Here is a 13,312-nt window from a genome sequence, read left to right on the forward strand (position 1 = left end):
GTGGGAGGACAATCGCTCACATACAAATCTAAGTCATTAGTAGAACCCACCAAGCCTGTTCTTGCCACATGTCAAGATCTTATTTTGTACTTAAAAGGGACAGTATACGTGATGTATACGCTGGGCGGTTCATTCAAAGAACCGCGCATGGAAATTTTTAGTAGAACTCACAATATTTGCACGTTAGCTTTCTGTACTTTGAGGAGACCTATAAAAAGCAAAGAAATAATAGCGTGGTAAACGAAAATGTTGATTAAAATGTTAACATTCACCTGCTCTCGATTGAAAGTCATGCCAAGTGACTGTGTTAGAACGTTAGCAAAGTGCTGTTAAGCTAACCCTTCTTCATGCCCACGTCTGTGGCCTCCAGGCTACACATTGTTTACCGGTTGCTGAATCGGAAGCTAAGAAGCCCAGCAACCTTTTCATTCGTCCACTTCAGCTGGCCGGTTGTCTTGCTTTAAAAAAAAAAGAGTGGAAGCGGAATTTACCGGATGTGCTGGTTCAGCAGTGAGGATTTGGAGAGAGAGGGGAGGGGGAGGGGGCTCAGGCATGTTTAAGGGCGTGGAGGACGCGTTGGCAGCAGCGGGTGACCAGCTCAGCATGTTGGGCGGTCGCATCAACGCTGGGCAACCTCATTCCCGCCAATATCTCGAATTTTCCCAACGTGGTACTGTGGGAAACCCCTGTCGCCAGATTACGTCAAAGAGATCAAGCTGGGGCTCTGTCGAAGTCCAGTGTGACGATGCCAAGCTCCGAGGACACCAATGGGGGTGTGGAGGGCCTGCCGCTGTGCCTATCAGCAGAAGGAAGGTGATGGGTTTGGGACACGCTGCAAGTTGATCAAATGGACGTTGGCACGTGACCAACAAATTGCAGCTATACAAGCTGGACAACGCAGAGGGCGGTCATAGTTCAGTAGCTTACGTGTTAGTTTCTCTCATTAATAAACTTTCCTCTTTGGAAATACCTGGGTTTCGCGACAAAGCTAGCTTTGCGCTCTTCGAAGCGTGAGTTTGTTGATCCCGGGGCGTCTACCCTCCGGTTTCTTCTCTTCGGTGCACGTGGCAACCGAGGTTGTGCTGTCGTCTTCAGATCAAGATAACTGATCGCATTCAACTAAGTACGAACCTTCGTGTTGAACTAAGTACGGTTCTACTAGGTTCGCCTTAAGTTCGGTTGAAGTAAACCGCAACGATGCCAAGCCACACGGTGGACTCTGAAGGAGATGTGGAAATGTCAATTCCAGAGCCGATTTTGAAGTCATTAGGGCGCCTGAACGCTCCAACTGGGACCATTCTGCCCTGATTGAGTCGTATCGCTAATGGGAGCGCTGTGTGTGGAGAAGATTCGCCACCGCTGTACTACTACCGGTGAGACGTTCGAGAACGTCATGGCCACCGTCAAGGGTTCGGTTAAGCGGAAGACGTTGAAGAACCTGGCCACCTATGTGCTGAAGAAGCACGTGGACTCGGTGACAGATGCTGACATCATGGGAGCTGTTGAGGCACGCTGCCGTACGCTCAAGAACGAGTTTGTCCCGGATGTCACATCTTTGTTTCGCCAGAAGTTAAAGATGGACCTTTCTATTGATGACTGTGACGCGCGGGTGTTCCGCTACTACGAGGATTTCAATGGCATTGTGGAGGACAATGGACTCCAGGGTTTGATCGGTGCTGGCGACGAGACCGGCGTCGGCTACAAAAGACGAATGTAAGCTCGCTGTCGGCTGTTGGTCGAAAATCTGCAGCCACCAGTGCTGAAAGCCCAAATCGGCCGATTTATCAACTTAGAGAGGCGTGACAGTAAATATGATGATGTCGCCCTTTTTGATTTGATACTGGAACATGCGAAGGTACAACAGCGGTTTACCGGATATCTCAGGACTACGTTGCTAAGTCCGATTCCAAGTCGGTGAAGTCAGATAAAAAGCCCCAGAAGGCAGGAACAGGGAAGCCAGCGGTGACAAATGCGCCACCAGCTACAGTGGCGCCGCAAGGAGCTCCACGGGCCGCTCGCCCGTCTCGTGCCCCTCCCCAGGAAGGTTGCCTAGTCTGTAAGGGTCCGCAATGGCTCAGGGACTGCCCTACTGCGACGGATGCACAGCGTGAGGATGCGGGGAAGAAGTACCGTGAAGCGAAGGAGCAGTGCTCGGGTGAACTGCGCTCCAAGGCTGCAAGATTGCTATACCTGGTGCTACGGTCCGTCTCAATGGCTTGCTTGAAGTTCCTTACTCTCCCGATACAGGTGCAGACAGAAGCATTATCCCTCAGTGCTTTGTGAACTCACTACGTGACGTGCAGTCCTCGCTATCTACTACCCCGTTAAGTACGCATGTGGATGCCAAGATGGCTGACGGGCGTTGTGTCCGATGCAGCGAGGAAGTTCTATTGGATCTGGAATTAGTCACTATCGCTGGAACGGTTTCGTTGAAGTCTGTGACCTGTGTTGTTCTACCTGGTGACGGCGACGAGTTCTTGCTGGGCCGCGATGCATTGAGGACTCTCGGTATTGACGTTGAAGCTCAGTTGACCCAATTAGCAGGTCCATCCTATTTGCCGATGACAATGACGACTTTCCTGTTGACGATGGGTTGCCAGAAGGCCGTAGTGAGCCTGAGATGAACGCTGCACTCGTCAATTTGATGGCGCGTGCAGTGGCCAATGGGCTTCCAGCAGAGTATATTGGTGTAGTGCAGGAAACACTGGCTGAATATGCAGACGTCTGGCGAGAGACAATTGGCCCGGGCCCTCCTGCTCTAGTAGAGCCTCCACGGGTGGCTATTCAGGACGGCGCAATTCCGCACCGTAGTGCACCACGCCGATACGCGCCTCTCCAAGCTCAGTTTGTCCAGAAAATAAGTTGTATCTCTGGTGAATAATGGCCTGGTTGTGCAGAACAATGCCTCCTGGTGGGCAAGTGCGGTGGTAACTGTCATCAAGCCCGGTTCTAGAGACCAGTTCCGGTTGACGATAGATTACAGGCCGGTGAACAGCGTGACGGTGCCAATTGCAGGCTCGATGCCAACTTCTGCGACAGCTTCGGACGCCTTCGCGGGCAACAAGGTTTTTGCATCATTTGATTTTACACAGGGATTGTGGCAACTCCCTCTGCACAAAGACAGTCGTGAGATGTTTCCCTTTATTACGGAGGACGACGTATTTACGCCCAATCGAGTCCTTCAATGTGCTACGGACTCGGCCTTGCATTTCCAGGGCGAGATGCAGAAGGTACTGGCTCCACTTATTCCCCACTCAGCCCTGGTGTGGATGGACGATGTGACGGTGGATGAGTTCGTCCAAGTCCTCGGGCAGTTCTTCTCACTTGTGGCTGCGGCCAAGCTGAAGCAGAACATGTTCAAGTCGAAGTTATTTGAGGTCGAGGTCCTATGGTGTGGGCGATTAATTTCTGGGGCTGGAGTCCGCCATGATCCGGCTAGAGTGAGCGCATTATCTACACTTCCTTTACCTGCTGCCGTATTTTGTGTGTGCCACTAATTGGCTTCAGGATTCGCTCCCCGACTACACCCGGACGGTTTCCCCCTCCAGGAGAAGCTAGCTGCGGAGAAGAAGCGAGTCGGTGGGCGCAGCCGTAACGCACTCAGTGCCGCCACGACCTGGTCGACTGCTGAACAAGCTGCCTATGAAGCGATGCTAGCACTGGTTCTTGACTCCGCGCTTATGGCGTCGCCTAATCCAGAAGCTGAGCTACTGGTGTTCACTGGTGTAGTCTTACTGGTTTCTCAATCGTGGTGACGCAAGTAGTCAATTGAAATCCAGAATTACCTGTGGCGAAGCAGCAGCACGAAATGGACGTCTGTATGGGCGGCATGTTCAAGCACAACGAGTTGAATTGGACGATCGTGGAAAAGGAAGCTTTTTCTATAGTGAAGGCCTGTCAAGACTTGGAATATCTGCTACTTCGGCCCAAGGGATTCCGACTTTATTGTTACCACGCAACTTGGTGTACATTTTCGCGCCACATGATTCCCTCAAGAAGCATGTGCGTCACAAGCTCCAGCGCTGGGAATCGCCTCTGTGGCCTCCACTACGTGATTGAGTACATTACTGGAGAGGATAATCTCTGGGAGGATATCGTTTCTAGATGGCACACTCGTGAGGTGGCTCGTGTAGCTGCCGTCCAGACACGTAGTCGTCATGCAGCTCCTATGGCCACTATTTATCAGCTTCGCCCGTTGGCAGATGATAGATTTACTTTTCCTACTTTGGACGAGATTCGTGAGGCGCAGGCTGTGGCTGGACAAGAGCGCACCCGCCTACGAGTCACTCTAGAAAAGAGGGGAGATGGTACGCTGGTGGTCGACGGACGACCGTGGATCCCAAACGGGGCTAAAGAGCACCTCGCAAGGCTGTTCGTTGTAGCTCACACTGCCTCACAAGGACATCGTGGCCAGGATCCCATGACTACGTTGTTGCAACAACGCTTCTGGATTTTCCGCATCCGCGAGAAAGTGGCGACATTCATCCGCGGGTGTTTGCTTTGCAAGCATGTAAAGGGTCCGCATTTCATTCCCCGACCGTATGGACCAACTTACGTCGCGACGAAGAGAATCGAGGCGCTACATTGGGATTTCCTCTCGCTGGGTAATGGCTATGGTGATACTTCCTACCTCTTGATTGCTAAAGATGAGCTCACTCACTATTGTGAGTTATTTCCGTGTGTGACACCTACGGCTTTTGTTGCCGCGGAATCTCTCGCTTTGAGTTGTAACGTATACATGGATACTGGGTTTTTACACCCTTCACGTTGAGACTGGTATCAATTGTTCTCTCATAAGTACTCTTTATAATGGACTTGCCACCCTTCATCAGTTAAAGTTGAGTGAATCAATTCGTTTAGTTATGCTCATACAAGCGCGTGTGATCGCTATAATTATTGTTTGGGGATAATTGGCTCGAAGTATTTAGAGGGCAACTTAAGCCAGTGCGCTCACCTATTGTCTTGGGAGTGTTAGGCCTTAGAATATCATGAACAACCATGCAACCACTCGCGTAAAAGCACTTCATTGGGAGGTTTAAACGTCTTTGTGTGAGTCGTTGTTTTCACGTGTTAAAGTTTAAAATTATGGTGTCGAGATTTGGAATCCCTAAAATGCTCATGTCAGACCAAGGTAGTCATTTTCGAAATGAAACTGTGAAACACCTGTGCTCCCGAATGAAGATCGAGCAAGAGTTTTCGCCTGTGTACTCTCCCTGGTTGAACGGTACGGTGGAACGGCTTATCGTTAGAATTGGGCGCTTGGCGGCCACTGCTTTGCCCTCTGTTGCTTTTTACCTAGGGTAACAACTCAATATAATTATTACAATTGCATATTTTACGGAAATCTCAATTTACCAATAATCCATAGTTCCGTCAATACAATTGCACAATATTTATATTATAATAATCTTTCCGAGCCCTGCCCCACAGAACCTTAGGCAATACCGTACACATGTACTGTAACCCTAGTTATGAGATACAGTATAAAAATATGAGTGAAACTATGTAAAACGTCGGCACATACAATTAATAAGTTTAGTTTAGAAAACGTTATAATAAAAGTCGATACATCATCGTTTCTTCCGATTGGCTAGATAATGGTATATCCTAAAAAGAAAAAAGAGTATAAGGTTGTTCGATAGCTGTATAGCAAAAACAATACAATTAAAAAAATCCAAGAAGGAACTTACCATCAAACATAATCGCTTCGTATGAAAATCACTGAATTACACTCAGTTTATGAATGAATGTGCGGCATCCCCATCCGCCAGGTAGAACTTGGCAAAACAGTGCTTAGTTTTGGTCCAGCGCAGTAAGTTTCCAATATCAACCCACTCTGGAGGTGATTCATTTCGAAAATGAGCTTTTTACTAAATGAAAAATTCACAGTTCAAGTGTAACCTAGTCCGCCGTCCTTATACGGACGATCAACATGCCACTTCACGTAAGGCAGTGCTGCTGAGTGGATCCCCGTAGTATTTGCTTCGCTATAATACTATAATCTATAAGATACGGTAATCGGAGCCCTACAGGCACGGCATCCGCACATTACTACCCGCCCTGACAGATGGAGACAGCAACCTAGCTTTGTCGTGAAACCCAGGTATTTCCAAAGAGGAAAGTTTATTAATGAGAGAAACTAACACGTAAGCTACTGAACTATGACCGCCCTCTGCGTTGTCCAGCTTGTATAGCTGCAATTTGTTGGTCACGTGCCAACGTCCATTTGATCAACTTGCAGCGTGTCCCAAACCCATCACCTTCCTTCTGCTGATAGGCACAGCGGCAGGCCCTCCACACCCCCATTGGTGTCCTCGGAGCTTGGCATCGTCACACTGGACTTCGACAGAGCCCGAGCTTGATCTCTTTGCCGTAATCTGACGAAACTGCCCGCAAAGGTTGGGCACAGTTGAAGTGCATTGGACTAGCCGAGCGGAGCTTGCAAATCCGCATCACCACTTGAACTCACATAGTCGCGAACTCTGACTGGCACATCTTGGAGTAACGTGATGATCGGCTCCCAGGAGTTCTCGATTGCTTGCAATCCCATCCACGCTACCAGAAGCTCCCAACGTTTGAGCTGCTGATTTAAGCGGTGGCCACTGAAGCCTTCGACACCCAACACCATTCCTTGATTAGAGACTAGCTCGAGCAATACCTCGTTGGTGTTGAGATCTGCATCCGCGTAGAATTTAAGCCGAGAGGCGTGAACCTCGTACGTACGCCCCGTCACCAGATTCTCGATTCTGAATGGGTGAGGCAAAGCCTCCGTGACCTTGAATGGGCCGATCCGTTGACCCAACAACTTGTTCTTGGTAATCGCTCGTCAATTCTTGACCAAAGTACGAAGTCGCCAATATCGAAATTAGCAGGAGCTCCCTTGTGAGCCCTCATGTCCTGTAGTTGCTTCCTTTCCTTGGCATCGGTGACCTCACGATGCATTGCATGTAGCGATTTGCGGAGACGCTCGAGGTGGTCGCTAATATTCCCGAGCTCGATGACTTGCTCAGTTCTCGAAGCACTGGGACGAACCACAACCATGTCCAACGCACTCGAAGCAGGAAGTCCTGTAAAAACATCTACTGGAGCATGTCCAGCAAGTGATCGAACTGGAGTATGATTCAGGTTAGCTTGAACAGCAGGCAACAGGTATGGCCACTCGTGCATGCCCAGGCCATATTCCAACAACAGCGCTCTGAAGACTTGAATCACGTCCTTGTCTGGTTGGTGTGAGTTGGACGGAGGCATTACGCTGGGCTTTCGTATCGCTCATTTTCTCATTTCAAGAGTGCCAAGTCGACTTCTCCCGCTATCGCCAGCTTTTTCTTCACGGACAGCGGCAACGGGCAGTTCTCCTACAAGCAGTGCGGAAAGGCTCGGAAGCAGGCCCCCGGGACGGGCTACACCAACCTCATCAACCACCAGGCAACGAGCCACCCGGGCTACAGAGAGACGTACGACGAGAGCCAGCGATCGTTCCACCAGTCCCTTGAAGCACACGGCTTCATCAACCCACGCACTATGGAGATCTTCATGTGGTTGGAGTGGGTTCTTGTACGGAACATGCCGCTGGCGAGGTCGACGACCCAATGACACGTGCGCTAGCTGCCATCAAGCCAGTATCGTCGAAGACTTTGGTGAAGTACATGCGTCATGTGGCAGACAAGGTGGGAAAGCGGATCGAGACAGACATGGGCAACCAGTTTGGCCTGATGTTTGACGGGTGGACGTCTGGACCTACCACTTCATCGCGATCTACGGCGTCTTCACGAAGGGCGGGGCGCTCCACGAAGTCTTGTTCGGGCTGTCCCCCGCGGAGCACGGTCAGACTGCTGAAGCTCACATCGACATGATTGACGCAGTGCTGAGTGTTTACAACAAGGATCGCAGCATGATTCTATTCAAGGTTGTCGACAACTGCGCTACAAACCAAGCCATTGCTACACGAATGGGCCTCTCGTTGGATGCGCAAGTCATCGCTTCAACCTTAGCCGTCAGCCGGTACCTTGAAGACTTCAAGACGCTGATCGACCAAGTGCAAACGCTATGCGTTCAGCTGCGGTACGACAACAATGCAGCAGAGCTGGCTCGGTTCACCAAGTACAAGCCGCTGAAGTCGAACGCAACGCGCTGATCATCCACTTATCAGATGCTGGCTCGTTATGTGGAGATCCTGGATGCCATCAAGATTGTGGCTGCGGTGGAGGACCTGCTTCCTCGGCCTAGCACGCATCGCCAGATTGTCCAGCTCGTCACTAAGCTTGAGGCGCTAGACAGTGTCTGCGTCAAGCTGCAGGCCGAAGAGAGCAACCTTGCTGACGTGCTTTTGACGCTGTCATTTCCAAGTACGCGACGGCACACCACCTGAGTGCATCTGCTCGAATCGTCCACTCTCCGGCCTTTGCGAATACCATTGTCAACCTGCTATCGGACCGGTCGCTGAGCTCTGATGAAGAAGAGGCTGTTGCTCGTTTTGCTGGCCCTGCTGATCTCGAACCAGCAGCTCCGAAGAAGAAGACGGACTTTGCGACGGAGACGCTTCGTCAGGCGAAGAAACCTCGCCGGGCTGCTGTGACCAAGTACATCGACGTGCTGCAAATGATTCTTCCTACCAGCAATCGATGAGAACGCCTCTACTCGCGGTGCAAGTTGGTGGTCAATCCTCTACGCTCCAGTCTGCTACCAGCTAACTTCGAGATGCTGGTGTTTCTACGTGCCAACCGGGAGCTCTGAGACTTCACATCTCTGTTGGGGTTCCATGAGGCGGCCGATAAACACGCAGAGTAGATGAAAGTCACTCAAGAAGTGATACCTCTTATAGTTGAAATTGTTTTCAATCATAAAATATAGGAGGTCGAAAACTTTCATACGCAAAACCCATTTCCGCTGGTGGACTGTCTTGCTAGAGTACCCCTAAGCCAGGACAAAAGTCCCGGTGGCAGCCACCAGCTTCTCGTACAGGTGTGGGACTCAAACGCTGCCCAGTGGATTGGTAGGATCATCCCAAACCACTGCACCGTTCTGACCCTGCCAATTTTGGACAATAATTGCAATACTTATTATTGTCGATACGGAATTACGGATTATGTTTCTTTTAGAAATCCAATACAATATTTTATTTTCCGAGCCTTGCTATGGGCCCACCACGGTATCTTCATCCATACTTTACCCCCCCCCCCCCCCTCCTTAAACACACAGGGTGTAGTGAATCTACGCTCAGCACCAATATAGCCAAACAACGAAAACCGCTACGAATGACCCCCACCCGACGTTAAGTTCAAAATGATGCTACTAGTAGTTGGTAGTTGCTTTGCTGATCGCGGTAGCAGATACCAGACAAGTGAGCGCATTTTTAGAAGTAATCAATGAACATCTGAATGTCATTTCATAGTTGCTTTTTCGAGAGATCTTCTCTCATTCTCGGAAATACCTCCCGCTAATCTATTCTGCGTGATGTGTACTCTTACGGCGTAAGACTTGCGCGATTTGAAGCGCCAGATCAGTGGTACCCAGCTAAAATTACATTCAGGATAGTACAAAGTATGCATCTACCGAACACATCGAGACAATGGCAGGTCTTATTTAAGATGTCGTTTTATCATTTTTCATTTTTGAGGCCTTTCAAACATTCAGATAGTGAAGACCCTGGTATCGCCTTTACAAACCAGGTTAGCAATTATCTTCTTTTGCACCTGTACGAGCTTGATATATTTGATAGATGCTAGCGATTCTACACGCATATGCAACACCTTAACGAGTTGGTACCCTCATCTGTACAGCTTTACTATGGGCAAACTGGTTCCAGTAGCTGTGTTGAGTCGACACTTGTCTGACTAATCGAATCACGATTCAGGATTTGCGCCAGCGATTGCTGTGCGTGCCGTTCGATCTTCCCAGCTTGTTCAAAGATAATGTCATATCTGTTGTCACGAAACCAATCGTGTGTTTTGATGGTATCAAAATGAGAGCGGGAGATGTGAACGATTCAGCAACGATGATTCTCGCATCCACTCACACCCGCTACATTCTTGTCCGAAAGGCCCACTTCCAAATTCTCGACAATGAGAGCGACCTCACTCCTGACCGCCATCCTTGCAGTCATCGTGGCTACTACTTCTTCCGCCGTCAAGCTCGACAATCCGAATGGTTATTCGCAAGAGAAGGGAACGAGGGCCCCATCCCAAGCGACGACATCAGGTAGTACTGGTACTGGTGCATCGTTGCTGAGGTCTTCTAATTCGCGCAGCATCGGAGCTGGTCTAGAGCAACAAGAAGGCTCCTCTTACATGGGTACATCTGGATCCGATGAGATCGCCTACGTCTCCGTGTGGGGAGCACCTGTTGTTGCACACACCTCTTCGAACCATAGCGCTGCTGTGCCCACCTTTGGCAAGATCACCTCGAAGGCTGGCGAGTGTGTCGTCGCTGAGCCGACTGAGTACATTAGCAAAGACTATTTGAACTGGGTTTGGCAGCACCGGATCGGACCAAACTCGGATACATCGAGCAAGTCGAACTGGAACGTGATGGATAACAAGAACTGGATCATGGATCACCTTGTGCACAACAACGGCTCGATGAACTACTGCGTTCGCTGGGATACCGACAGTCAATTGCCAAAGGATGTGGCGTCCAAGTTTCACGGAATCTTGGAACGCCACTACAACGCGTGGAACAGTGGCTCGAGGGCTACAATTGCTGGCCCTTTACAAAGCTCGGCATCAACATGGTCGGCTGGGCTACCAAAGACAAGACCCAGTTCGAGTGGAGTGATGAGTCAATGGGCACGGTCTACGAAGGTATTCTTGACCCCACCAATGGTGTCTCGCAGTGTCCAGATGAGTGCTACCGTTTCTACGACAATGTGAACGATCAGTGGTCGGACACCAGCAATTGCAAGGGTGAGCCGTTCGACGTCTCGCTCTGGCTCAAGGAAGATATCCCGTATGGTTTCGGCTATGACTGGGGCGAGGAGATCAGTCTCAACAACACTCTCCAAAACCTGTGCGACAAGAACCTCTTGTTCTTTGCCCATGAAATCGGCCACGGATTCGGACTTCCAGACTTTTACGGACTGGAGGACAAACCGGCCACGGATTTCCCCAACTGTGTCATGATGTCGTACAGTGCCATTACTGTCACCCCTGGCGACGACTGGATGCTGCGTCGTGTGCTTGACCACGTGCGCGATCGCTACAATTTTTAGGTTGTAAGCGATAGAGATGCCCCTTCTCTCCCATTACAGGCTCGCACTTGGCACGAGCTTATAGATTTTTTGTGTTGCGTAGCAGATTTCTAAATACCAATTGATGTTTTAGTTAGAATGCATCTGCTTCTGGAATCCTTCTTTTTTTTTATTTAGCTACCCATTTTTGGATTATGTATACTACCACCTTCACATTTCTAGCTTATATTGCTGCTATGAAAGCTAACAACGCGCCAAGCCAGCACACTACGCGAGCAACGAATGCATATCGTTCGCTTTCCTTCTCTACATTCTTAAGACCATTTTTGGTTGGCATCTCCATCAATTTTCCGATTACTTTTTATTCGTCCATTTCAATGACAACGCCTAAAAATTTCTTCGCATAACAAAAAGAAGCCTCTTCAACGCTTGCTCACTCTTTACTGTTTTCCATCTTGCATCAGCTCTCAACATCAAAGACGTTACGACTCAGCTTCTCGCTCAGAGTCCACAGCTTTTTCGCACCCGACTTTGACTTACTTATCTCCGACGGATCCTCGCGCACCGGATATCCAAACAATTGGAGATGTTTTGGTCCGAAGAAGTCACCGCCCCTGACATCGTTCCCGGTAGCAGCATACAGCGTCGGTAGAGTCCCCATTTGGGAACTTTGGCGAGGCGTCATCTCTGTTATCTTGTATGCGAGCCACCACATCCCGCGCCCAGACGAAGATGCCGACGCCGATGCAAGATTAGTCTTCGTAAGCCCCGGGTGACAAGCCACCGACGTAACACCTTCCACACCCGAAGACTCGATACGACGAGCCAGCTCCAAGGTGAACAGGATGTTGCTGAGCTTGGTCACGTTGTAATTATCCATCTCCCGGTACTTATCTTCGCTCGTCACCATGATGTCGTCCTCGTTCCACTTGGCTTGACGGTGCATGAAGCTGCTCACATTCACGATACGTGATGGGGTACTGAGCTTCAGTAACGGGAATAGCTGAGCCGTTAGGGCGAAGTGGCCCAAGTGGTTGGTAGCGAACTGCCGTTCGTGACCATCAGCCGAGAGCCCCCACGCTCCTCCCATGATGCCGGCATTGTTGATGAGTAGATCCAGACGGCGGTGACTCTTTTTGAAATCCTCCGAGAAATTTTTGACGCTGTTGAGATCGCCCAAATCCAACTTTGCGAACGTCACTTTGCCCGCCTCGGGAGTGGAGGACAAGGTCTCACGGAGACTGCGCTCGGCTTCACGACCACGCTCCTCGCTGCGGCAGGCTAGAACCACGTGAGCTCCTTTGCGAGCGAGCTCCAGAGCCGTCTCGTAGCCAATGCCCGAATTGGACCCCGTGACGACAGCGACCTTGCCCTCTTGCGACGGAATCCGCGACGCGTCCCATTTATCGGGCATTTGTCTGCGTGCGTTAGTTGTAGAGTCCGTCTTGCATAGAGTCATGTAGATAAACCGAGGCTTGCGTCGCTTTTTTTTTTCTTTTGGGTTGGCAGTTTGTTGTAAGATAGAAAGTGATCTTTACCAAAGCTGTTTACGTTGATAGACGCTAACGCTTCATTGTACAGTCCAGAAAACGTGGACTTCGCTCCTAATTTGGAGTGCAGACTCGAGCTGATTACTTGGTCACTCTTTGCGCAGAAGTTGTGACCAAATGATCTTGGATACTTGTTGTTGCACTAAAGGATTACGTTACGGTTTGAGGAAATCGTCATCGACGGGCATTACTCAAACTCCTAGCCTAAAGGATTAGGCGATTAGGCGATTGTTGAGGACATAAACACCCATCGCCAAGGCAAACTGCTTTCCTTGTGGACGAAGATAGTTTATCAGGTTATTATAAGTCGTTAACACACCTAAGTGGTTACAATACATACATGTACACCTTTCTTATGAGAAAAAAAATGCTTTCCAGATTCAGAGTTTAACCGGTCAAATTTTGTCAGGGGGTTGAAAAGCCCTAAAACTCGTCAATATAAGGCAGCTTATCCATGAAGGAAACGTATCGGCTATTGGAATGCATGATCGACAGTCGAGCTGCTTGAAAAAAAGTAGATTAAAAAAGATTTTTAGAGGTGTACAAGAATACGCTTCAGTGGCTTAACTTCATTAGC

The 13,312-nt window shown here is 49.6% G+C and overlaps 6 protein-coding genes across 6 annotated transcripts; 4 read left to right on the plus strand and 2 right to left on the minus strand.

Annotated features, from left to right (window-relative positions):
* Nucleotides 1–552: 552 nt before the first annotated feature.
* On the plus strand, nt 553–843 carry PPTG_23087 (hypothetical protein; the record flags this gene model as incomplete). Its single annotated transcript, XM_008908412.1, has 1 exon — nt 553–843. One exon carries the CDS (start codon nt 553–555, stop codon nt 841–843), a length of 291 nt encoding a protein of 96 aa, XP_008906660.1.
* Nucleotides 844–1,324: 481 nt separating this feature from the next.
* On the plus strand, nt 1,325–4,771 carry PPTG_23088 (hypothetical protein; the record flags this gene model as incomplete). The annotated part of the gene is made up of 7 exons (XM_008908413.1): nt 1,325–1,664; nt 1,856–2,247; nt 2,304–2,544; nt 2,601–2,844; nt 2,921–3,476; nt 3,549–3,737; nt 3,800–4,771. The coding sequence occupies 7 exons, from the start codon at nt 1,325–1,327 to the stop codon at nt 4,769–4,771; spliced, it is 2,934 nt and encodes a 977-aa protein (XP_008906661.1).
* Nucleotides 4,772–6,424: 1,653 nt separating this feature from the next.
* On the minus strand, nt 6,425–6,628 carry PPTG_12401 (hypothetical protein; the record flags this gene model as incomplete). Its single annotated transcript, XM_008908414.1, has 1 exon — nt 6,425–6,628. The coding sequence occupies one exon, from the start codon at nt 6,626–6,628 to the stop codon at nt 6,425–6,427; it is 204 nt and encodes a 67-aa protein (XP_008906662.1).
* A 411-nt stretch (nt 6,629–7,039) lies between these two features.
* PPTG_23089 (hypothetical protein) lies at nt 7,040–8,625 on the plus strand (the record flags this gene model as incomplete). Its single annotated transcript, XM_008908415.1, has 6 exons — nt 7,040–7,069; nt 7,288–7,554; nt 7,617–7,797; nt 7,863–8,035; nt 8,150–8,320; nt 8,347–8,625. The coding sequence occupies 6 exons, from the start codon at nt 7,040–7,042 to the stop codon at nt 8,623–8,625; spliced, it is 1,101 nt and encodes a 366-aa protein (XP_008906663.1).
* A 1,436-nt stretch (nt 8,626–10,061) lies between these two features.
* Nucleotides 10,062–11,206, plus strand: PPTG_12404 (hypothetical protein; the record flags this gene model as incomplete). The annotated part of the gene is made up of 2 exons (XM_008908416.1): nt 10,062–10,799; nt 10,832–11,206. The coding sequence occupies 2 exons, from the start codon at nt 10,062–10,064 to the stop codon at nt 11,204–11,206; spliced, it is 1,113 nt and encodes a 370-aa protein (XP_008906664.1).
* Nucleotides 11,207–11,645: 439 nt separating this feature from the next.
* PPTG_12405 (hypothetical protein) lies at nt 11,646–12,644 on the minus strand (the record flags this gene model as incomplete). The annotated part of the gene is made up of 1 exon (XM_008908417.1): nt 11,646–12,644. The coding sequence occupies one exon, from the start codon at nt 12,642–12,644 to the stop codon at nt 11,646–11,648; it is 999 nt and encodes a 332-aa protein (XP_008906665.1).
* Nucleotides 12,645–13,312: the final 668 nt, after the last annotated feature.

Source organism: Phytophthora parasitica (genome assembly GCF_000247585.1).
Source record: "Phytophthora parasitica INRA-310 unplaced genomic scaffold supercont2.30, whole genome shotgun sequence".
Classification (NCBI taxonomy): domain Eukaryota; phylum Oomycota; class Peronosporomycetes; order Peronosporales; family Peronosporaceae; genus Phytophthora; species Phytophthora nicotianae.